The following is a 24062-nucleotide window of genomic DNA, read 5'->3' as shown; positions in this document are numbered from 1 at the left end:
GAGTTACATTTGTTGCTCTGTACTTGTGACATATATAATGTATGTTGAAGTTGAATTATTTTCTGTTCATTCTCTGCAAAAATCCTAATTAATGTTTTTTTTTTAATAGACTAAAATCTTTTAAACCTTTACAAATTTATAAAACATATACATGTTAAAAAGATGGACAGTGTTTGCTTAATTTTATTGTCAATTAAAGCATTCACGCAATATTAGATCAGTTAATAAAAAGCTAAAAGACACAATAGCAGCCATAAGTAGTATTTTTTATCTTTCTACAAGTTATGCCAGGATTAATTATCTTAGTCCCATCGTGTTTTATGAGGGATTGAATGGAGGACCAGCTCTACCATATTTTGAAATAAATACAGAAATAAATAAATAAATGCTCAATAAATAAATAAGCATACAATTAATTGCCTCCAAAGGTACAATTAATAAATAAATGTAGGTATAAATTAAATTATCTCTTATTTAGCTCCTTTATGTATTCATCTTTGTAATAATTACGTTATTTATTTATGTGCATGTTATAATATTTTGGTCTGTTTTATTCTTCCTTTGTATTTTTTTATCCTACATTTTTGCCTCATTATGCAAATGATGAAGGGCTTGTCTTAGAGAGTAAACTTTAGCCCACTGGTTCGTTAGCATTTTACTGCATAAAATAAATACTTAAAAAAATTAGTAGTATTATAATGTAAATTGTATATAATATAAATAAATAAGGTAAACATTACAAAGGCGAATAAATAAAGAAGCTAATTAAAAGAGATATATAAATTTATGTCCCACTGCATAATTTAATTTCTACCTACATTTATGTATTTTTGGGGGCAGTTAATTGTATGCTTATTTACTTATTGAGCATTTATTTATTTCTGTATTTATTTTTAAATATGATAGATCTGGTCCTGCATAGGATTGGGACAATGCTCTGAATTGTATATGGTAATTACTGTGCTGATGCATTTTTGAAGCCATCTAAAGGTTTGAGATTGGCAAATAAATAAAAAAAAAAGCTCATGAGCCTTTTGGATTATTAAGCATGCGGACCTAGAATCATAATACCAGCTAAAAAACATACGGCAGTCATGGCATTAATTTCTAGCTCCACTGCTGACAGGCTCTTTGTTGCATAACTATTGTCAGTGTGTCCTTCACATGCAGACGAATCTAACATTAAACAGTTGTGATGTGGCGGCTCCAAACATAAACTGTCCTCACAGCATGACTGACGTGACCCTCTCTAACGCCATAAAGAAACAGAGGGAAACGCCACAAAGACCAACTACTGAGTCAGAGTAACTGCCATGAAGATAGAAAAGGATTAATAAAAGAGAGGCAGAGGAGGAGAAAAAGTGGAATTATTTAATAGATTCATAATTCTGTTGAGCTAAATCTGAGCCACTATTGAAACCTAAGGAGAGTTGAGACTATTCATCTAAAGGGTTTAAAAGCTGTTTTATCTTTCTTAAAGCCAATACCGCTAAAAAGACTGTTTAAAGCTCATGGTTTTAGCGCTGAAAAAAAAAAATCTGATTTATTGCTATTACAGGTTTTTTTTGCATTCTCGTCATTCTTTTTTTTTTTTACATTTATCCCCATATTACCATCAAGCTTGTTCAATCATTTTACCTCAAAGTATTAGAAAACTAACCTTAAAAGGCATGTTTCCTGCTATTCATTTGGCTGCCGGACGTTTTATGGTTTTGATGTACGACTTTAAGTCCTGCACAATGAAACAACCAAAGCAGATTTATACCAGAAAGAAAGAAATGCCTGGTTTTCCTTATCAGTGCATTACTTGCCTCCATTGTAATCCTTATCTTGAATTAAATGCCACCCAAAAAGATTTATGAAGTCTATACCTCAGCAAAGACAAATCACAAAGTAAAAACAGGAATATTCATTGTTAAGGCCCCTATCCTGTGGTTATAAATGGCTCAGGTGTAAGGACTTTGTGTACTGCTGTTAATAAATAACTGCCTAAAACAAATTCCAATGTACAGTATGTATATATATATATATATATATATATATATATATATATATATATATATATATATATATATATATATATATATATATATATATGCACTGTATATATTGAATATACCACATGCACCTTTTATTCCTTTTGGCACTTTCTTCTTCTTTTTGACTACTGAGCCAATGTAACAAGTAAATGTCTCCACTGTGAGATCAATAAAGTCAATCAATCAATCAAAACCAGCTGATTGCATCGTCTCATTGACTTAAAAGCAATCCCTCACACCAAGCATGCTTATAGCGACAGTGGAGAGGAAAACTCGTTTTTAAGAGGAAGAAATCTCCAGCAGAACCAGGCTCAGTGTGAGCGGCCATCTGCCGAGGCCGACTGCAGAGGAATGCAGAATAAACCCCAATGATCTGCATTGCCGAAATGTTGAATAGTCCTGTACCCACCACTGTATCTTGTTACAACTCCAAAAATTGATAATTACAATATTCACAGGAAAACACTTTGTTTATAAATTAAAAGACCAAATTTGATAGTTTTAGATGTACACAACTTAATACACCCTCCAAAAAAAAAAAAAAAACAACAACGAGCCAAGCTGTTAGGGATAAATCTGGTTAATCAAATCCTAAACATTTTATTGATGAATAAATCAAGTGGAACAGAGAACACCATATACATTTACAGTGCTGTAAATCATTTAAAACTGACTAAATATTCTTTTAATCGAAATCCCAGATCTACTTTCATATAACACAAGTGCATGTTAAAGAAACCAGCTTACACTTTTTGATTTATTCCTAGTATCAGATTTATTTTTATAGCTGGAATTAAATATATAGACGCTACCTATAAATACTTATGTTGTTTTAAATGTTATTTGCATCTAAAACATTGAACTTATTAAAAACCTTAATGGAAAATAAGGACCATAGAAGTTAGAAAAATGACTTGTACAGAATAACATTAATTCTATTAAACTATTAATTCTAGGCTGATGATCTTGCTGTAATCTCCAACTTGCACTAAAGCCAGATCAATCTATACATGCAGTTTTTGCACAAATGTTATTGGTTAAAGAGAAATAGGCAAAATGTTGAATAACCCTCTCTAACAGCAGCAAGACAACGCAGACTTTATAAGATATATGACTTTATAAGATATATGAACAGCTTTATAACAGTTAGAATAAACACCTATAGCAACAAACAATAGGGAGCAAAAATGCTTTGAATGCAGTTTTCAAATTGAGGATTTCCCAGATTCCCAAGATACAAATCAAAGCAGCAGCATGAGGGCTGAAACTATTATCACATCCTCCACATAAACTTGGCTGGCAGCCACTGTAAAAAAAAAAAAAAAAAGACATCAATTTTCCTTTATCGCTGCCCTGCTCATCATTTTGTGTTTAGTGCTGGAGAGGGAGGCTGAGAGAAGAACAAAGGCAGCCGACAGTGGTGCTTCCTGAACTGATTTGATTGGCTGGTTTCATCAGACCACAGCTGCAGTGAGCTGGGGCATGTGGTGTCTGCCTGCGTTACACTTCACGCTTTATTTTAATGCTGTTTCTGGTTTTACTCACAATAGAAACTGCATGCATAAATATAATGCATTATAAATAACAGGACATATACACATGTTTAGGATGCAACATAAACTAGAGCAATTTAGAAACAAATTCCAAAAGTGGGTTTTATGTGAAATCATCTGCATATCTGGGATTTTCAGACAGCCTCCTGTCGAACCCAAATGAGACCAATCAAACTAATAAAAAGGCAGCATGAGCGCTCATTTGGGTTATATGATCAGGACTGTATTCATTTCTGATCAGAATATAACAACAAATTATGGTGGTAAAGAAATGGATTATTCTTTGTTTCATCTGCTGAAGTGAACTGGAAACATTTGTGCCTGTTTAGCTAGAAAAGAAATCCTGGTTATTCATCAGTATTCCAGCTACAGACAACAGGGAGGACGTGGGTTCAGGCTATATGTGTGCTGCAGTGTGATTCTAAGTCAAGGCTTCTGGGTAAATAAGCAATCACTGCAGTCCACAGGGATAAACAAGACAGGAAGAAAAAAAAATAAGAGGTACAACCAGTTCCCAAGGTGTGTACATCTTATAACTCAATTAAATAAAGTAGAAAATGATTTCATATGGAATAACCTACTGTGTTTCTGACATGGACAGATGTGTAAGACAAGATAAAACACCAAAAAGAAACGAGACAAGGCAGAGCAATGTGGGGGAGAGAGGAGGAGCGGATCTTGTCTGGAGATGGCAGTCCTTATGCTTTCTTATTGCAATAGCATCAGTCAACACTAATAAGACACACAGAAAGCCCCAGCTCAGCATCTGTTGAGATAGACAGTGATTTCACACCAAACCTTTGGAAGACTCTCTAGCATAGTTTGGAATGATGTGGACGGGATCATTCCCATGTGAGCCCAGTCGGATCGGATAACGGATCAGAGAACCACAGCCTGGCATGGCAATGTCATTCAGAAGCCAAGAGCCTCGTTAACATGTAACAGAGAGAAATTTAGACCCGTCATTTGTAATGACTGATCAACCTCATTAAACTTGCTTTATAAGAAACACTATGACATGAGGTTCTAAGTATTTCACCCAGGCAGAGACACCCTTTTCTTTGAACCTGAATGATTCCGGATCCGATTCCTTGTTTCGTTTCCGGGAACAATCAATTCTCCATTCCGATTTTTTAAGAGGAAGGATCGTCAAAGTGTAAATGTTACAAACTATCTGGATGAAATGGTCTAAACTTCTCAATGAAACGTAATTCCTTCAACATTTAAATTATAACAGTTATTTTCAACCAGTATATAGATATCAAACCAGTAAACTGTAATTCAAACTTTTCTTTCACAGAGTTACATTTTCACAGGGAGCTTTATGTTTCAGAATTACAACACAATTGCATATATCCAGTGTCTGATGTTTCAGGTACTTATGTTATACAATTTTTATTTTATTTATCTAAACCTGACTGTAGATCCTGGCTGCACCACAGCAGGAAGGCATCCTGACAGTATTTCTATCGCCAGCGCCATTCCCTATATTTCATCTCCATTCAACTAGACATGAAAGTAGTAATATTTTACCTTTGTGGACAGAGGAATGATCAGATATCATACTCCATTGTTCAGTTAGTGCATTTTATTCATTATGAAGCAGATCCCAAATGAATTAAAATAAAACAATTGACGAAGTTACACTTAAAATTATGTCTAGCTCAAGATTAAAGTGCTATGAATTAGGAGGGGGAGCAAATTCCCAGAGGAACATAGTTTACAACACCGGTCCAGCCGGTCAAAGACGAGTTAGGCAGTATTTTCTTAAATTTTAGAACCATTTCTGATCGATTATCGTTTCTTGTTGCCTAACCCTACAGGGGAAGAATTCCTGCTTAAAGCTGTTTGCCTTGGTTGAGCTACGACATCACTGATCAACCATGAGCTGTGATGGAGAACTGAATAAATATAATGATCGTAAAACTTATCAGAACTGAGACCTTTATAAATACTGTACATTAGATAGATTTTCATTACTGTTTGGATGCCAATCCAATGTGGTATTCAGTGATGTGGCTGTTTAGCAGAGGTCCTAATTAAATATAAGGTTGGTACATGAAAATCAAATCTGGCCATTCCAGTGCATCCTGGTTAAATGTATTTTTTCCTTTTGTTGATGAGGAATTATTCCGAAGCTTAGCCGTGTTTCAAGTGCATGGCTCTTATTCACGAATTAAAAAAATGAAAATTAAAACCCACAAAGGGAGACAAAGATAGTGGCATGCTGATTAGGAAACATTGTCTTGTTGGACGCTAAAAACAGGTGGTTGTTTGAGAGTTAAAATCCTGATATAAAAAAATAATAATAATAATCAATAACAAAAAACAAACAAACATATGGTTCTGGTTATTTAAATGGTGGACAACATATTGAAAGATCCAAAAAGATGTAATTCAGGATTAAAAAGCTAAATGTTGGTATTGTAGTGAATGTAACCGACATAATTCACCTTTCTTATTAAGTGTGGTTCTACATACCGTTCATAGTAAACAAAGCACTTGGTTCTGTCTGTAGTTACTGCTTGTAAGTATAACGGTTCAGGGATCGCGGTCCCTTTAAATGTTATGAAGGCGTGATGACGTGTAGCCCGACGCCGGGGTTTTGCTGGGCAGCGCCATTTTGTATTTAGTAGTTTTTTCCTTGAAAAATAAACGACACACGCTTTGGTGTGCTCAACGTGAGAAATTGTCTCTTGGACTTTACTGCAATTTCCACACTGGTGACCCCGACGTTAGTCTGCTGGACATATCCAGAGACACTCCACGACCATGACCGCGAACGCCGTTACCCTCAAACTCCCCGAATTCTGGGAAGCGTCGGCGTCTGCATGGTTTGCCCAGACTGAAGCGCAATTCGCACTGCGTGCGATCACCGCGGATGAAACAAAGTACTACTACGTTGTGTCGGCTCTCGGAAATTCAACGGCATCCAGAGTGGTCAGTCTTCTTAAAAACCCTCCGGCAACTGAGAAGTATGCAGCGCTCAAAGCCCACCTGCTGAAAACTTTTGAACTGTCAGACGCTGAGAGAGCCAGCAGGCTTTTCTCCCTTCAAGGACTGGGTGACAGCAAACCATCTGAGGTCATGGACCGTATGCTGGATCTCTTGGGTGAACACAGACCCGATTTTCTTTTCATCCAACTTTTTCTACGTCAGCTGCCTTCTCAAGTCAGGGCTGCACTAGCCAACACCACAATCACTGACTGTCGGAGGCTGGCTGAGCAGGCTGACAAATTCTTCCTGGCAAGTCAGGAACAGTGTGTGGCCGCGCTTTTGCCCGCACACATCGCTCCTGTGACGCTGGACGGCTCCACACTCATCTCGGCAGCCATTTCTCGTCGGCGGCAATCTTCTGGCCCCCAACAGTCTCCGGCCTTGTGTTTTTATCATGCCAAGTTTGGACCCAAGGCTAACAAATGTCGTCCACCATGCAGTTTCGGCGGGTCGGGAAATGCCGGGGCCGGCGCTCAGTAGTGGCCATGAGTGTCGGCCGCGCAGGCAGGCTGCTTTTCATCCGCGACAGCATCTCCGGACGGCGTTTCCTGTGTGACACGGGAGCACAGAGGAGCGTCCTGCCCGCATCCCGTTTGGACATGGTGACCGACAGCCACGGCCCACCTATGGAAGCTGCCAATGGTAGCCCCATCCGCACGTACGGAACGAGGTACGTTGAATTGTGTTTCGGAGGACAGCGGTTCGGCTGGGATTTCGTTACTGCAAAGGTGGCCGTTCCCCTCCTCGGAGCCGATTTTCTGTGTGCACAGGGACTGTTGGTGGATGTAAAAAACCGCCGTTTGATTGACGCTGCCACATTTTGTTCTTATACGTGCACACTCAGCGGGACTGACCCCATGCGACTATCTAGCATGCTCTCAGCCTTAGATGACTTCCACCGTCTACTTGCCGATTTCCCAGCGCTTACTCAGCCCACTTTCTCTGCATCCGCTGTTAAGCATGGTGTGGAGCACCATCTCGTCACTATTGGCCCACCCGTCCACGCCCGTGCTCGGCGCCTCGACCCGACCAAGCTTGCCGTTGCAAAGGCTGAATTTGCAAACATGGAACGCCTGGGTATAGTCCGTCGATCCGACAGCCCGTGGGCATCACCCCTCCACATTGTCCCCAAACCGGGCGGCGGCTGGCGCCCATGTGGTGACTACCGGCGGCTTAATGAGGCAACAACGCCCGACCGATACCCGGTGCCGAACATACAGGATTTTTCAGCTCACCTGGCAGGCAAGGTGATTTTTTCCAAGGTGGACCTCGTCCGGGGATATCATCAGTTGCCGGTGCACCCGCTGGACATTCCCAAAACTGCCGTGATCACGCCATTTGGTCTTTTTGAGTTCCTGCGCATGCCGTTCGGCCTTAAAAACGCCGCCCAATCTTTTCAACGCCTCATGGACTCTGTTCTACGAGACCTACCTTTTCTTTTTGTGTACTTGGATGACATCCTCGTAGCGAGCACATCCAAGCTTCAGCACCTGGCGCACCTCCGAACACTTTTTGAGCGTCTTAGCCAACACGGGCTAATTGTCAACCCCGCCAAGTGCCAGTTTGGTCTGTCCACCATTGATTTCCTGGGACACAGAGTCACTAAGGACGGTGCTGTCCCTCTTCCATCTAAGGTGGAGGCAGTAACACAGTTCCCACGCCCGCTCACTGTCAAATCCTTGCAGGAGTTCCTCGGCATGGTGAATTTTTACCACCGTTTCATCCCTCGAGCTGCTCAGCTTATGCGGCCTTTGCACGAGGCCTTGAAAGGTAAGCCCAAGCACCTCGTGGACTGGTCAGAGAGCAGGGACAAGGCTTTCGCCGACATTAAGGCAGCCCTGGCGAATGCCACCATGCTGGCGCATCCTTCTCCAACAGCCTCCGTCGCCATCACCTCGGATTACGCTGTCGGTGCTGTCTACGAGCAGTGGGTAGGCGGGGCCTGGCAGCCGCTGGCTTTCTTTAGCCGTCAGCTGCGCACCAGCGAGCGTAAATACAGTACTTTCGACCGGGAGCTGCTGGGTCTCTAACTCGCCATCAGACATTTTCGTTCCCTGCTGGAAGGTCGACACTTCACTGCTTTTGTGGACCACAAACCACTGACTTTCGCCATGGCCAAGGTGGCCAAGGCGTGGTCTGCCCGCCAACAGCGTCATTTGTCCTATATTTCGGAGTTTACTACAGACTTGCAACATGTCGCTGGTAAGAAAAACTACGTGGCAGACTGCCTGTCACGGGCCGTGGCGGGGGCAGTCCATCTTGGTTTGGATTACCACCGCATGTCAGGGGACCAAACCACAGACCCGGACGTGCAACTCCTGCGGACCTCAACTACAGGGCTGCAGATCGAGAACGTGGTTTTTGGAGATGCTGGCACCACGCTCCTGTGTGATGTCTCCACAGGCAGTCCGCGGCCAATAGTTCCCACAGGATGGAGACGAAAAGTTTTTGATGCCATCCATGGTCTCTCCCACCCAGGTTCGAAAGCATCACAGAGGCTGGTTGCAGCTAAGTTTGTCTGGCATGGCCTTAAGAAGGACGTTAGGGACTGGGCTAGCACCTGTGTTGAGTGCCAACGGGCCAAAGTGCACCGTCACACTAAGGCCCCGCTAGGGTTGTTCCCGGTTCCAGAGAGGCGTTTCGACCATGTGAATGTGGATCTGGTCGGCCCTCTGCCATCTTCTCACGGGTTCACATACCTGTTGACCATGGTTGACAGGACCACCCGCTGGCCTGAGGCTGTGCCGCTGACGTCGGCGGCAACTGTGGAGATGACATGGGCCTTCGTCGGAACCTGGGTTGCTCGTTTCGGCGCCCCTTCGGATATATCCTCTGACCGAGGCGCGCAGTTCACGTCGGAGCTGTGGACTGCTGTCGCACAGAGCCTCGGGCTAGACCTCCACCGCACAACTGCGTATCACCCACAGGCTAACGGACTCTGTGAACGTTTTCATAGGTCGATGAAAGCTGCCCTGCGTGCCAGCCTCCAGGACGGCAACTGGGTCGACAAACTTCCGTGGGTGATGCTGGGCATCAGGACCGCGCCAAAAGAGGACTTACAGTCCTCCTCCGCCGAACTTGTTTATGGTCAGCCGCTGCGGGTCCCGGGGGATTTTGTCCCTAACACCACAGTTCCTTGGTCTGCTACTCTCCAGCGGTCAACTCTATTGGATAATGCAAAGCTTTTCGCACCTGTCCCTACTTCCCGTCACGGCCTCCCTCAGTCGCACATTCCCACTGGGCTTCAGACGGCTGATTATGTTTTCATTCGTCACGATGCCCACAGGGGACCGCTACGCCCGCCGTACGAGGGCCCATTCCGTGTTTTGGAGGCAGGGGACAAACATTTTTTGGTGGACAGGGGCGGTAAACCGGAGCGATTCTCCATTGATCGTCTCAAACCGGCTCACTTGGATGTGGCCAGGCCTGTTGACCTGGCCCAACCCCCTCGACGCGGACGGCCTCCGGTTCTGCCTCCATCCCCTACCCCCCTCCCTCCCGGGCCCCCCAGACCCCATGCCCCACACCCGTGTGATGACGGGACGCCTGCCGCAGTGGGGTCTCATCGACCTTCGGTACAGCACAGCCGTTGTGGGCGGCTAATACGCCCACCTCCCCGTTGACTGTTGTTTTTACTTTGGTTATGGTGAATTCTGGGGGGACGTGTGTAGTGAATGTAACCGACATAATTCACCTTTCTTATTAAGTGTGGTTCTACATACCGTTCATAGTAAACAAAGCACTTGGTTCTGTCTGTAGTTACTGCTTGTAAGTATAACGGTTCAGGGATCGCGGTCCCTTTAAATGTTATGAAGGCGTGATGACGTGTAGCCCGACGCCAGGGTTTTGCTGGGCAGCGCCATTTTGTATTTAGTAGTTTTTTCCTTGAAAAATAAACGACACACGCTTTGGTGTGCTCAACGTGAGAAATTGTCTCTTGGACTTTACTGCAATTTCCACAGTATATAATTTAATATAAATTTAAGTTCTGGTACTGTAACATGCTTTTAACTTAGCTTTTACCATATGTCAAATTATTTTTCTTTTCCGACAGGTGCAGGTTGGGGAAATAAACATGAAAAAAAAAACAATTTGTCCAAAATCTAGCTGGGCAAATTTACAAATAAAAAAACTGGATGGCAGCATCTTTCACTTTCATAATTTTTTTTTTTATGATTAAAACAGATATTTTGGATTGAGTTAAAAAACCTTATGGTCTACTACTGAATACTGCTGATTTGTCAAAATGTTGGAACAAATGGCAAAACATACAAAATAATCAGTGTTCTTTAACACCTATATGAAGATAAAAACATACGAAGTTAGAAAAATAAAATGCAATCAAACCTGACAATGCTATTTATTTTCCTATATACCTGAAAGCTTTTTTGTTTACTTGCTTGCCATGTTCACAACTGGGTCTCCCATGTTGGGACAATAACAGTAATTCTAATCCATTGTTTACTGTTTGATTTTATTCTGCGCAATGAATTATCTGAGGAGTAGCTGTATGTTTATAAAATTTCTGTGTCTCTTTGAAAATCTAATTTGCTTTGAGATGGTGTTAACATTTATTTTCTAATTTCAAAGCCTGAAACCCCAAAAAACGTAAAAAACATGGAACTGCTCAAGAAGGTAAAATATAAATTAGTTTTTATCCCAAATCTTTAATATTTTATTGTAATAACAACAACATATTCAGCCCCATTAATTTGCTATTGTCTAATATATTATGCTGTAGTATCCGACTGCCTCGGTGACCTACAAACCTAATTCAGTTACATGAAGTGAGACCCATCTGACACTTTACCAACCCACTGCAACATCAAAATTCATTTCCTATAATGCGGTTAGATCTGACACCATAGAAAGGCACCAGCTGAACATGCTGTAGTGTAAAATGATAACACGTAAGGGCAATAAGCAATACTCTTTCCCAAATGTTTGCTCTGGACTTGGAAACAAGGCCTTAGTCTACTGAGCCAAAATAACTTCACGACATTTTGCAAGACATCTTGCAGCCTGAAAGCTTGATCTTCTGAAGTGATTTTAAAGCCCAATTTATGCCCTTTGAGATGACTTCTTCAAATTATCAGTGAACTTAAATTTTTCACTGACATTACATTCTGCAGTTTTCATTTTTAAAACAGTCTGTTTGGATGCCAATTATATGTAATGTTTTTTTACTGTTATTGATTAATTTTTTTTATTTTACTATTTTTTTTGCCAGGTCTCCCTAGAAAAGGATGTAGATTGTGACTTTCGTGGTAAAATAAAGGTTTTATTATTAAGAATAATAAGAAAACAGAAATGCGTGCAAAACAAAATGAAGTCAAAACAATCAAATTGGTCCCTTATGGAAAGGGGAGACTAGATTGACTAAAAATCAATCATTTAAAGTAATCAAAACCTGATCATTCAGGTCAATAGTTTAAAGCAGGGTTAATTTCATTACAAAGACAGTGTGAGTGACAATGACCCTGAACTAACTCATTGTCTGGGTGGGGCTTAGAGCCCAGAAAAAGATCAAGTTAATATTGTTTCAGGGAAGCTTAGCTTGAAGTGTTCCCCTGAGAATCTTAATTTCAAAGAATCATGACTAAAGAACAATTCTCACAATTTCTTCCTTTCACACATCTTTCCTGTAAACTATTGGAGGTAGATCTGGAAATGCTAGCAGTTAAAGGTTAAAGCATCAAAACCAATTCGATTTGGTTTAACCAAATAGATATTTAAGCATTTGGAACAGCCTCCATGGTTCTTTCTAAACACACGTACATTATATTTGTGACCAGAACCACAAAGCTCAAGGTCTGGACCTGAGTTTTGCTGTTTTTATTTTCATAAAAGCAGAATAAAATTGCAACATAAAAAGGACAACCTGATCTATCTGCTTATTCTTTTCATGTTGCAAGTTTTAACTAAATCATGTAAAAATACTGCTTATCACCTTAAAATACGATACAGGCCCAAACCCCTCAAGGAGATTTTTAGTAGATTAGTTTATCAGAATGTTTCCATCCTGGCCTCTGCTAAAAACAGACAGCCACTTTTGCTTGGCAAAGCAGTGCAGGAAAATGACATGATGTCTCAACTTGGATAAGTCAGAAAATCCTTAATTATACCAACAACCAGCAAAATATAATGAGAAGAAAAACACAGGACTTTGAAGGAGAATGAACAACTTAGTCAAAAAGAGAAAAATAATACTTTGTGGTAAAAACTATAAGCAAACTCAAAGCAAAGCTTAGATTGAGGAGGAAAAACTTTTTCTTCATTTTTGTAGAAGAAACCAGGAGAAAAAAAAAAACTGTTTCTCAACCTCAGGAATGGAATATAATCTAAAGTAATTTAATATAATCTAACGTTAGATTTTTAAGGCAGGGAAGACCCTGCATAAGCATGGAGGTTTTTTGATACAACTAACAACAGCTGACCAATCAGCAAAACAGACAGAAAGGTATCTAAAGACATGCAATAAAAATGAACTTTCATTCCAAGCAGATTTCCTTTGTTTTTCCTTCAAAGCTTCTAATGTTAAAGGTAAGCTGGGTAAATAAATAAATCACTTTCTAAAGGTTAACATAATTGATCAGGGGGCAAAAAGCTACTAATTCAATCTGGCCCAAAATATCACCATCATTTATTCTTTTGAAAATAAATTATTAATTGTGAATTATCATGATTCTTAATACATTTCTAAGTAGCCACACCAGGCCCAATAACGACCAAACCTTAGATATAACTTAAACAAAGTGGTATAAAAGACGTTTACACCCTGTTTGTAAAAAGGAGCGCTGCTTCAGATCATTTATAACCTGCTGTCATCAGACTTTACAATGATGCACTATAACTGCAATAACTTGTGCAATATCTAATGTGCAATCACTATTTAATACCCTGTGCAATAACCCTTCAGCTGTCATATATATATATATAACTTTTTACCAACTTACAGTAACTGAAGACTACAATTGAATAGAAAATCAATTTACTGTCCCACGACTGGGGAAATAGTGACATCTATATTTATTATTAAAGCTTTGTGACTTTAGGGAACTACAGTGACTCATTCACTAAAGTTGTAAACATGGAGCAATGACAAAAACCTTCCGAGGAGTGTCCAGCTTACCAAAATGACTCCAAGAGCAAATCAGTGACTGTTCCACGAGGTCAGAGAAAACCCTGATAAATATCTAAAGCTCCATCCACCTCTAGTGCATAAACTAAAGTAGAGCTGAAACAATTAATCAGATTAATTGTGATTAATTGATTAATGAAATAATAGTCATCTAATTTAGTAATCGATTAATTATTAACTGGAGTGTAGAGACTATAAAACATGCCTTTAGCTGACAGAGCAACCCACTTAGAGCAGTAATTATACCAAAATAGTAAAAAACACATGCAAATATTTTCAGAACTCCTCAAGTGGAAAAATTTTAGTTTCACCCGATTTATTTTCACAAATAATCCTGTTAAAGGAACCTTTGGCCATCCGATTATTAATGGACAGAGTAAAATTGGGCTACCTCTGGACCGCCACTCTGGCACATAGAGCTGTGGAGCCCTTTAGCTGTGAGCTGACTCAATCCCCAAACAACATGGACACCAAAATACTAAATGACCGATGTCTTCTGAGGAACACATACAGAACTTGCTTTTTTAAATTTATACGTTTAATTTGGATAGCTGGGAAAAATATCCTTATGTATAGTGATATTGCAACATCATGATAAAATTGTATCATGACCCAAGTATCATGATGCGCATCGTATCGACACACCCACGCCAACACCCACCCCTAGTTGCAGCTCTAAACTAAAGACAGTGTTTAAGATTTGATGATAAAGAGAATTCAAACCCTGAAGTACTGCAGATACATATAGCATGAAACTAAAGCAGCCTTTTTAAAGAACGTCATATTGTAAAATGTCAAAAAAGTTTCAGTACGATGGTCGATGAAGGTCTTTTATGCATATAAAACCCTGGTTTCTTTGCAGCAGGAGATCCGACAGGAGAATCTCCAGACCATGAGGTCCCAACCTCGGACTCAATCCAAATTTCTTTATCTAGAAGAAAATTTATGTAAAGTCCACCTCCCCCTTTAAAATATGACAGAAACAAATGTTTATTAGGTCTCCTAATGGTTAGGGCATAGGACTTGGAATCATGAGGTCGCGAGTTCGAGCCCTCCGGGCGCTGCAGAGTGGCAGCCCGCTGCTCCCCTAGAGGATCGGTTAAATGGAGAGGTACATTTCTCCAATGTGAGATCAATAAAGTTCAATTATTAATTATTATTTATATTAGGTGAAAATAACATTTTCAAACAGTGCTTGGTTAGCTTGGACAGCTTTTTTCCTTTAATAAGACAATTTTTGGTCACCTAATAAAGTCGATTAAAGAAAAGGATGATCAACTCTGTTAGCATCATGACTGTTCTCATTTCAGTCTGATCCCCCTCCACGCCCTGACTAGTAAGGAGTATTTTGATGCTTCTTTTAGCTCTGTTATATTCATCTCTTCTCCAGGGTGTGTTTGACGGACTGATGTTATTATCTGCACCCCTTCAACCCTGATCTTTAAAGGAGAGTGACTACTGTATCCATCAGGATGGAGTGTGCTTAAGAGGTGCCTAAGGCACTGTGGTGTTTCTCTCACAGATCCTTCAAAGAGAGCAAACCCTGTCAATATATGAAACAAGGAAATTGATTTTGAAAAAATCCTTTATGCTATATCCAGTGTGTGCATAACTCTGCTGGAAACTGATATGCTTAAATAAACATATATTGTTCAAATTGGAAATACAGCAGGTTCTGTAGCTGCTGCTGACCTTAATCAGAGGATTTATTTCTCCTTGAAATGTTGGGGATGTTGAAAGCCTTCTAAAACATTTTTTAATGGCTCATAAGTAATACATATAAAGACTAATAAGTTAACACAAGGAAAAATGAAATACGTTAACTCTGAATAATTTCTCAAATACATTGGGATTTGGAATACGAGTCTAATTTGATCACTGCTTCTGACAGGAATAATTCATCCAGACTAATGGTAGGAGGGCAAGGAAAGTAAATCCTAGAATATCTTAAAATGTAAACTGTAGCCCATTACAGGACTCCTCTCCCCTAAAATCAGCTTGTTGAAATTTAGCTTTTTTGTCTCAAACCGCCTGTTTGGTGCCATTGGCTTAGCCAGGGATGTGACCTCACCAAGAGGAGAACTGATGTCAGTTGCTCTACCCTTGGCTGCTGCTCTCTGCTGACTCATTCCTCCTACACACAGTGGTTCACTTAGGGACTGATAATAAATCAATTTATTTTATTTTAATGGAAAATGAAAATTAATCACGAAAATACAAAAAGCATTAAAATTGTGTAAAAAAAAAAAGTATTCTTCTGAATAGTCTACAATGATTTGAAAAATGTTTTGTGTCAGTCAGTCACATCACCTCAAAGCTCTAAAAAAAAAGAAAAATTTTACAAAAATAAAAAAATTTAATATAGAACATGATTTAAAATTGGACCAAAAGGAGTGTGCCATGTCGTTCTAGTTTAAAATAATGATTTAGCATCCATTCTGTGTCAGAGGGTCATAAAACAATTGTTCAGTTTTGTTTATTAAGATTGATTGGTTTGTGTATATATTGATAGTCCTGATGAGAACCACTATATGTAATAGAGAGAGGATTCTGTGTGTCTGCTCCCTCCTTTATATGCAATCGTGTCACTCAATTAATCGCAGCAGAGACAGATACTTTAGATGGGAGGTGCCAAGGCTCTGCACTAACATGAGTTGCACTTCAAGGAGAAATCCACTAAAACTGATTTTGACTGCAGCCAATTATAAAATCCTACTATGGAAAATCTGCTCAGTGCATCTTGCAGAGATCCACAGTTTAAGCAAAGGAGACAAATATTTAAAATGTAGAAATTGTAAAGACATTTTTACAAAAAAATTTTTTGACTTTTTATTTTTTGTTTTATACGCTTGTTTATTAAAAACAAAATTAACCCAACAGACTAGTTAACCCCATTATTTGTAATATTTCTAACACGCTGATTGAATAAGTGAATTACAAAAAAAAAAAAAAAAAAAAAAACACTCAAAAACCAATACAATGTTTCTATTCAATTAAGACTTCAAATTCTTTCATTGGTAATAATTAAAATATATTAGGGCTGAAACAATTAATCATTAACTGGAATATAGATGCTGCAAAACATGACTTTAGCTGACAGAGCAACCTTCTTAGAGCAATGATTATACCAAAATTATATAAAAAACAAATCTATTAAAAATGTGCATTTAACATAAAAAAAAACACATTCTGTCAATGTGCTCCACTAAGAACTTTTCAAGTGGAAACATTTTAGTTTCACTTGGTTTATTACTGTAAAAAAATTCTCTGAGGAACCTTTCACTATCTGAATAATTATAAAAAATAAAATAATTGTTTGTTGCAACCCTAAAATATATCTTTCACATTAAAAGTCAAAATAACATTTTGAATCAATTTTCTAAATTAATATGAAATCAAGCTGTGATGATGTCAGGGTTTGTTTATTTTTCTCTAATTTTCAGTTATCTCAATGAGAAAGGAAAACCAAACAACCCAATTGCTTTGCTGCATCCTGCCTAGACCCCCGAGAAACTCTTTAAACTGATGTTTGATCACAACCTTTGATCTCCAAACCATCTGTAAATAAGGCACTTTCTCATCTTGCCGTTTTACACAAAGATTTGCAGCTTACATCCCGATGTAAAGTTTGTTTTCTGTCCAAGCAACTTCCTTTGGAAATTGCCTCTTATAACCCAGTTTTTCTGCAACAACAAACAAGGCTTTATTTGTTCAGTTCAGTCAAGCAGAGCACTGACACAAACCCCTGCTGTACGTCAGGATGAAATACCACAGCCGCTCCACTGAATTCCTCCATCCATGTACCCACTCCCACTCTACTACAGCTTCTTCTGAGAGTGTGTGTGCACTACTATGGACTCTGTGTCCTGCTCCCACGTGGGGACATCGGGGTGTCCATTTCAAATGGTGAACTGCGTAGTATTTCCAATGAAAAGGTTCAAATGTCAGGGACTTTTTAATACTGACACAATTGGTTGTCTGAAGAACAAAATATTGGAAAATAAAAACAAAATCAACATAATCTTGTCCATATGAATATGAAAACTAAAACAAAACTAATATTCCACCTTAGAGGATGGACAGTCTTCTTAGTATGAAGGCAACAAATCCTTCCACTCATTGCATCCATGTTAGTTACTGTATAAAGTCAGTTATTCAAGATATCAAGAGGGATGATGATCACAATGTTTTCTTTCATTTAAACTAACTAAAACACAGACATGCTTCACATTAGGCAGTGGGTGGCACTGCTGCCTTGCAGCAAGAAGGTTCTGGGTTTGATTCCCAATCCGAGGTCTTTCTGCATGGTGTTTGCACGTTCTCCCTGAGCATGCGTGGGTTCTCTCCGGGTACTCCGGCTTCCTCCCAAAGTCCAAAAACATGACTGTTAGGTTAATTGGCTTCTCTAGATTCTCCTTAGGTGTGTGTGTGTGTGTGTGTGTGTGTGTGTGTGTGTGTGTGTGTGTGTGTGTGTGTGAGAATGGTTGTTTGTCCTGTTTGTCTCTGTGTTGCCCTGATAGGCACCAGCACCCCTTGCAACCCCAGCTGAGATAAGTGTGATGGAAAATGGATGGATAAAAACACAGGCAACCATGATATGGAAAGAATCCTGTCCAAGCTATTAAGTTCGTACAATCTACATCTAATTGTTTGCAAACGATAAACTAGATGGTTGTTAGATAAAACATTGAAGCTAAAAGCTAGATCCCTATATATATATATATATATATACACACTCATTTACATAAAGAGGAATAGGAAGAGAAATTTTCACTAGGAAAAATCTTCTCTTCTTTTAATTTGCAATGCACTCTGAGCAGGGCAGAGGGAAACCCTCATCAAAATTACACACTAGCTCATCATTACTGGTTGTTAGGAAACTAAATCTGATGCAAACTTTTCAGGCTGCAGTATGAGTTCAGTGAGTCTGCAAAGGTGGGATTGATTATATCAAGTCATTTTGAAATGGTGAAGAATGATGAATGTTTAATTTGGACTAAATAGTGTCTTGTATCAGTCAAAACTTTTAAATCTTTTTTGTTTTTAAATGTTTTTAAAACAAAAAGACCTTTTTAAAACAACAATTTCAGGAAAATAATAAGTTATAATCTTCAGTTTTCACTCCTTCTGAAACACTTTCATTTGCCTAAGGTATTATTTACTCTGATCACTATAAGGTTAAAATTGCATTTTAGACAATTAATCCACAGATAATTAACCAGGTAAGGATGATGTGAAAAAGTAGAGGGCTAATTACTTTCACCTCACTATCGGCTTTTTGTCCCTTGAGGGGTTCCAGACAATATTATAAAACGTTCCTAAAAAAATTAGGCTCCTAAGGTTTCTTCCTTTTCCCAACAGTTTTTTTGGCGAGCAATAAAACTAAAAGCTTCATTTTCCACTTAGAGTTGTATAACTTTAATGCTTTTATGTAGTGACGATACTACAATGACTCATGTCTGCAAACAAATTCAGTCCTCAAGCATATAGATATTGCTGAACCACAGTTTTACTGTAGAAGATCCTGAATCTTGGCCATCCTTGTCTCATTAGCACTGCTGTTTAGAAAAGGAACCAATGTGCATTTTAATATTCTACCAGCAATTAATTATTAACTAGGAAGTGGATTGATGTCTCTTAAGTAAAAAGGTAATATCTGAAGCAGCCATTGTTCCCTGCTTTGAAAGAAAACAGAGATCTGATGTTTGAATACAGTCTGAACTGTTAGAGGAATTTATCCACCCAGTCTGTGACCTGAATAGATGCCAAATGAATGATGATAATACAAACACAGAAATTGTTCAGCTTAGATAAAGCATACCGATTGTCCCACAAAGCAGTAACTTAATTTATCACATGATCCATTTAAAGATGCTTAATCATTTCTGTTTGGATGCTTGTTTGGTTTCTGCATCTATTTTTCCACTTTAAAGGCTGGATGACTCCTCCTCTTCTGTCCCTCGGCACAATGAGGTAGGCATTCTTGAATCAAAGTACTAGCCAGGCACATGGTGTTGTTACCTAACTCACAATGTAGCATGAGAGCCCTGTGACTGAGGAGTAGCGAGCACTTTCTGTTTATAAAACGCATGTTTTTCCCTGTCTGAGTCTAATGATTAACACTTTATTAAGGGTTTGTTTTGTTTAGAGAGACTTCACAATACATTCTATTTATTGTTTTGGTTGTGTTTTTGTTTATTTTATTGTAACTGCAATTTTTGTTGGGCAAAAAGAATTAGAATCCAGCTTTTTTATTTTTTTATTTTGGATATTCATAACATTTTGCAGTTTCAGCTTTAAATGTTCTTCGACATTAAAGTTTATTGATATTTGAGAGAATGTAGTTGCATTTTTATGCCATTATTGTTATATTAGTTTAAAATGGTCTAATAACAAAACAATAATATAACAATAACAATTATTATCCTTTAGTGAAAATATTTCTGGGACAATTTATTGTTCAACAAAATCTGCTATCGTTTCAAGCCTGCACGTTCTCCATCTATATTCTATAAATTCTATATCTACAATGCTTAACCACATCGTCATTCCCTTTCACACTTGGAATACGAACACCAGCCTGTAAACTCAAAACTTTTATATATCTAAATTCACCATTCATTGAATTAAAAGACACCAAAATGCTGTATTATCTGATCTGTGCAACAGCAAGGCTCCATTGTGTGAATACATTTCACACCTGAAAATCTCTAAGGCATTTAAGATATTGGGTGTTTCAAAAGTTAAGTGAAAGTTATCAGAAACAGATAATTAGAAACATCAAATATTTTCAATGGTATTTTCAGTATAGGTTTCAAGTAATTTCCTGTTGCAGGGAAGTGGGAGATGTTAAAGCTTTCAGACCATAGCAGACAGGTATGTCTGCTATGGTTTTGGTTTATTTAATAGTGTTTATTTTTTTATACTTTTAAACTATAAACCCTTACAGTATCTGATACATACCATGAGACATTTTGAACTACAGTAACAGCCAATCATAATTCCCAGTCAAACACCAGCTATATGGTGGCCCACTCCCCTGCGACTTCTAAGCAAAATCCCCTCCTTCTCCTGGGCGTGCACATTTTTTACTCTGACTTCACCCTTTCACTGAATTACAGGGTCTGACCAGGAGATGAAGCTTCTCTTTATATCTTAATGTCCACAAATCCTGACAGAAAGAATTTTTTAGAACAAAGATTGATGCATTGATGAACTGTAGAGGACCAGCCAAGGATCCATCAAGGAAAGTGGGGAAATTTTGAATGGCTGCTACTGTTTTTACTGTCATGTTGAAGGAAAGAATCTAAACTCTCTAGAACATCAACAACCAGACTGATGTTTTTAGCATGCTAATTACTAATATCTGGTCCAGACTGCAACTTTTGTATTTGTTTTTGAAATATGAATGATCCCGTTTTACATTGAATGTCTCATTAGACACCATGTGTGGTTAGAAAGATAGAAGACAATAAAATGTTGCTCATTTCTTCCCACCTTAGGGTTCTTAAAGGGAAATCTTTAACTAAGAAAATGTTTAACTACTCTGACTAGAAGATGTTAGTTAATAAGTGTTGGTCCTGCAATGTTTGGAAATGAAGTGCTAGAGAAAAGAGCTAGAAAAGCAGAAAGGTTGTGCTGTTCACAACAAAACATGCATCTTCAAATAAAGGGGAGGATTGCAATTGGCGGATAGTTTTACAAATGTTCATGAAGATCGAGTCAAAGATTGCAACCTTAACAAGGGACTTTGAAGCACTTGGTGTTTGACTCACCAACACTCTGTTCTCTGTCTTGTCTCCTTTGATCTCCAATTTGACTCTTTTCCTCAGCGACAACTTCACTTTCCTCCCCACTGCGTCCCTCACACTCTCTGCAAAGAGAAAAGGAGAATATGAGAAGAGACTCATCAGGAATGTCTGTCACATGGTAAAAAGAGAAGAGAATTTCATATTTCTGCTAATTGAAAAACATTTATTTCATGAAAAATTAATCAAATCCAATTTTATTGGACTGCTGGATGGCCAGTTTTAAGTAATCTCCATTTAATTTCCCCTCACTGTGTGGCTCAATTCAGTTCCTCTTATATCTTTGTGTGGTTGTTAGTGAATGACTAAGGCATCCCCAAGGTCGCTCCTCGAGGCCCGCTGTCACTGCAGGTTTTAGAGGTTTTCTCGCTCCCGCACAGCTGATTTTAATTGAAAGCTGATTAACAGGCCTTTGCTCAACTGCAATCACCATAATCAGCTGTGCTAAAGCAGGGAAACCACTAAAACCTGTAAGAGGACCGACTTTAGGGATGCCTGCCGTATGTAGGTAGGATATAGGTAGTAAGAACAACTTTAACAGCATTAACACATACAACTATTGAGTCATACTGCTTTGGAAATTCATAAATGACGCCAATGCTAACAAATAGGCACACAATACTATATGTTGAACAATTATATTTTTTGTAAATTCATTATAAACACTCAGTTGAATTGTAAAACAGCCAGACAGCTGGTTTAAAATGTATAACTGGATCAACCACCTAATCCCACAACTCAATAATTTGACTCCTAACGTTAGAGCTGACTAAGAGTCGCGGCACATGCCTGACAGGGACAGCCTTTCTGAGAGCGTACATCTGTGCTGGCATGCCCGTATCCCCGCCTCCAGGCTTCCTCCCACCATCATCAGATCAAAGCAACACTAATAATTAGGTAGAAGGCAAGAATGGTTCATCTGCCTGACTGAAGCTTCCAAAAATAAACATCAGCAGAAATGTTCAGCGCAATCATCAACTGAACTGCCACAAGAGGAGAGGAAAGAGAAGATTTTCTTTATGATTTAGGGACATTTTGGGACTTCCCTGAGTTAACAAGCCTGGGCAGATAGGGAAGGCAGGCACAAGGTCTCTAACAGGATGTCATGTGTGGTTTCCTTTCCTATATACATCTAAAAAAAAGACAAATCATTTCAAAACAAAAAATATATTAACAAAAAACTACCATATAATTATATAAGGTTTTAATAAACTATTAAAAGACAACACACAACAAATGTCATCTCAAGGCACTTTACAGTTCACCAGATTATACAGTCAAATTGAGTTTTCTATCTAAGGAAAACCAGTTGATTGCATCGACTCACTGACCCGGATGCAATCCCTCACACTAAGTATGCTTGTAGCAACAGTGGAGAGGAAAAACTCCCCTTTAACAGGAAGAAACCTCCAGCAGAACCAGGCTCGGTGTGAGCGGCCATCTGCTGAGGCCGACTGGGGTTCAAGGAGACAGAAGCAGAGACACAAAAAGCAGCTATAAAAGTCCAGGAAACACAAAGCCAGGTAAATGAGCTCTGAGCCAACGCCCATGTCAGAGGATGAAGAGAGCACATCCAGCCAGTCACAGTCAGAGAAACAGGACTACACTGGATTAACACACCTACTAATTCATCATCTTACGGACAGATTTGTAAGATTTAAAGGTTTTACCTGCTCACCTTAGCAAAGAAGGGCCAAAATTGTAGGTTTTTAGAAATTTATTATCATAACCCACCCTGACATAAGGTTTGGAAAAACTATTTGACAACTTCACAATTACCTGGATCGGAAATCAGCTCCAATATTGACCAATTAGCCGGTTCGGATATCAGTTATATCCAATCAAGTGCATTTTACATGGAGCTGTTTTTTTTTCTCTTTGTGCTGCTTATTTGTTAATAAATGATATATAGTACATTTATATCTGTTCATTTGTTACCTTTTTTAACATTTATATTAAGGCTAAAGCCCTCACTCAGACGGTAAAATATATATTCATCCATTCAACAGCTGAATGGGATCAGTAGGGGATATCAGCCGATACGCTCAGCCCAGATATTGTATCAGAATAAACTGGACCGGTGCTTCTCTAATTCAAAAGACAGCTTTCAATTAATGGTTTAATTCCTGAAGGGAAAAAGGTGACCAAAGCACCTGGTCTTACTGTACGTGAAACTGTAATTGTTTTCTGAAATGGTTGTTCTGTTGCTGGCAGCAATAACAGTCACTGAGATTTTTCTTTTTTTTTGATAGTGTCCAGTTTAGCCAATACAAATCTGGGAATTAATTTCCCCAGATCTCACTGAGAGCTTTGCTTTCACAAGCAGACCAGTATGGCTGTTCCCATGAGGTTCTGTTTGATATTGGTATATTTAACTTTATTGAACATTTGGGGAGTAAAATTGTATACAACAGATACAGAAAGGGAGGTTAGAAAGAAAGTGGATAATAATTCAGTCACTGATATTTGTCCTGAATGGAAACTGATGTCTTTTAACCAACTAGGAAGGTTGGCCGACTCCTCC

At 38.9% G+C, this 24062-nt stretch overlaps 1 protein-coding gene across 4 annotated transcripts in view; it reads right to left on the bottom strand.

Annotated features, from left to right (window-relative positions):
* LOC119791333 (F-actin-uncapping protein LRRC16A-like) overlaps window positions 1–24062 on the bottom strand; it is a 78100-nt gene that overhangs the window by 48840 nt on the left and 5198 nt on the right. For all 4 annotated transcript variants that reach the window (XM_038297378.1, XM_038297380.1, XM_038297379.1 and 1 more), the window contains exon 2: window positions 21506–21603. In XM_038297378.1, coding sequence (XP_038153306.1) covers window positions 21506–21603 — 98 coding nt within the window. The remainder of the gene's footprint in view (window positions 1–21505; window positions 21604–24062) is intronic.

Source organism: Cyprinodon tularosa, unplaced genomic scaffold, assembly GCF_016077235.1.
Source record: "Cyprinodon tularosa strain WSP-4 unplaced genomic scaffold, ASM1607723v1 ctg387, whole genome shotgun sequence".
Taxonomy (NCBI): Eukaryota; Metazoa; Chordata; class Actinopteri; order Cyprinodontiformes; family Cyprinodontidae; genus Cyprinodon; species Cyprinodon tularosa.
Note: the sequence above shows the minus strand (reverse complement) of the source record. Positions and strands in the feature narration are given on the sequence as shown.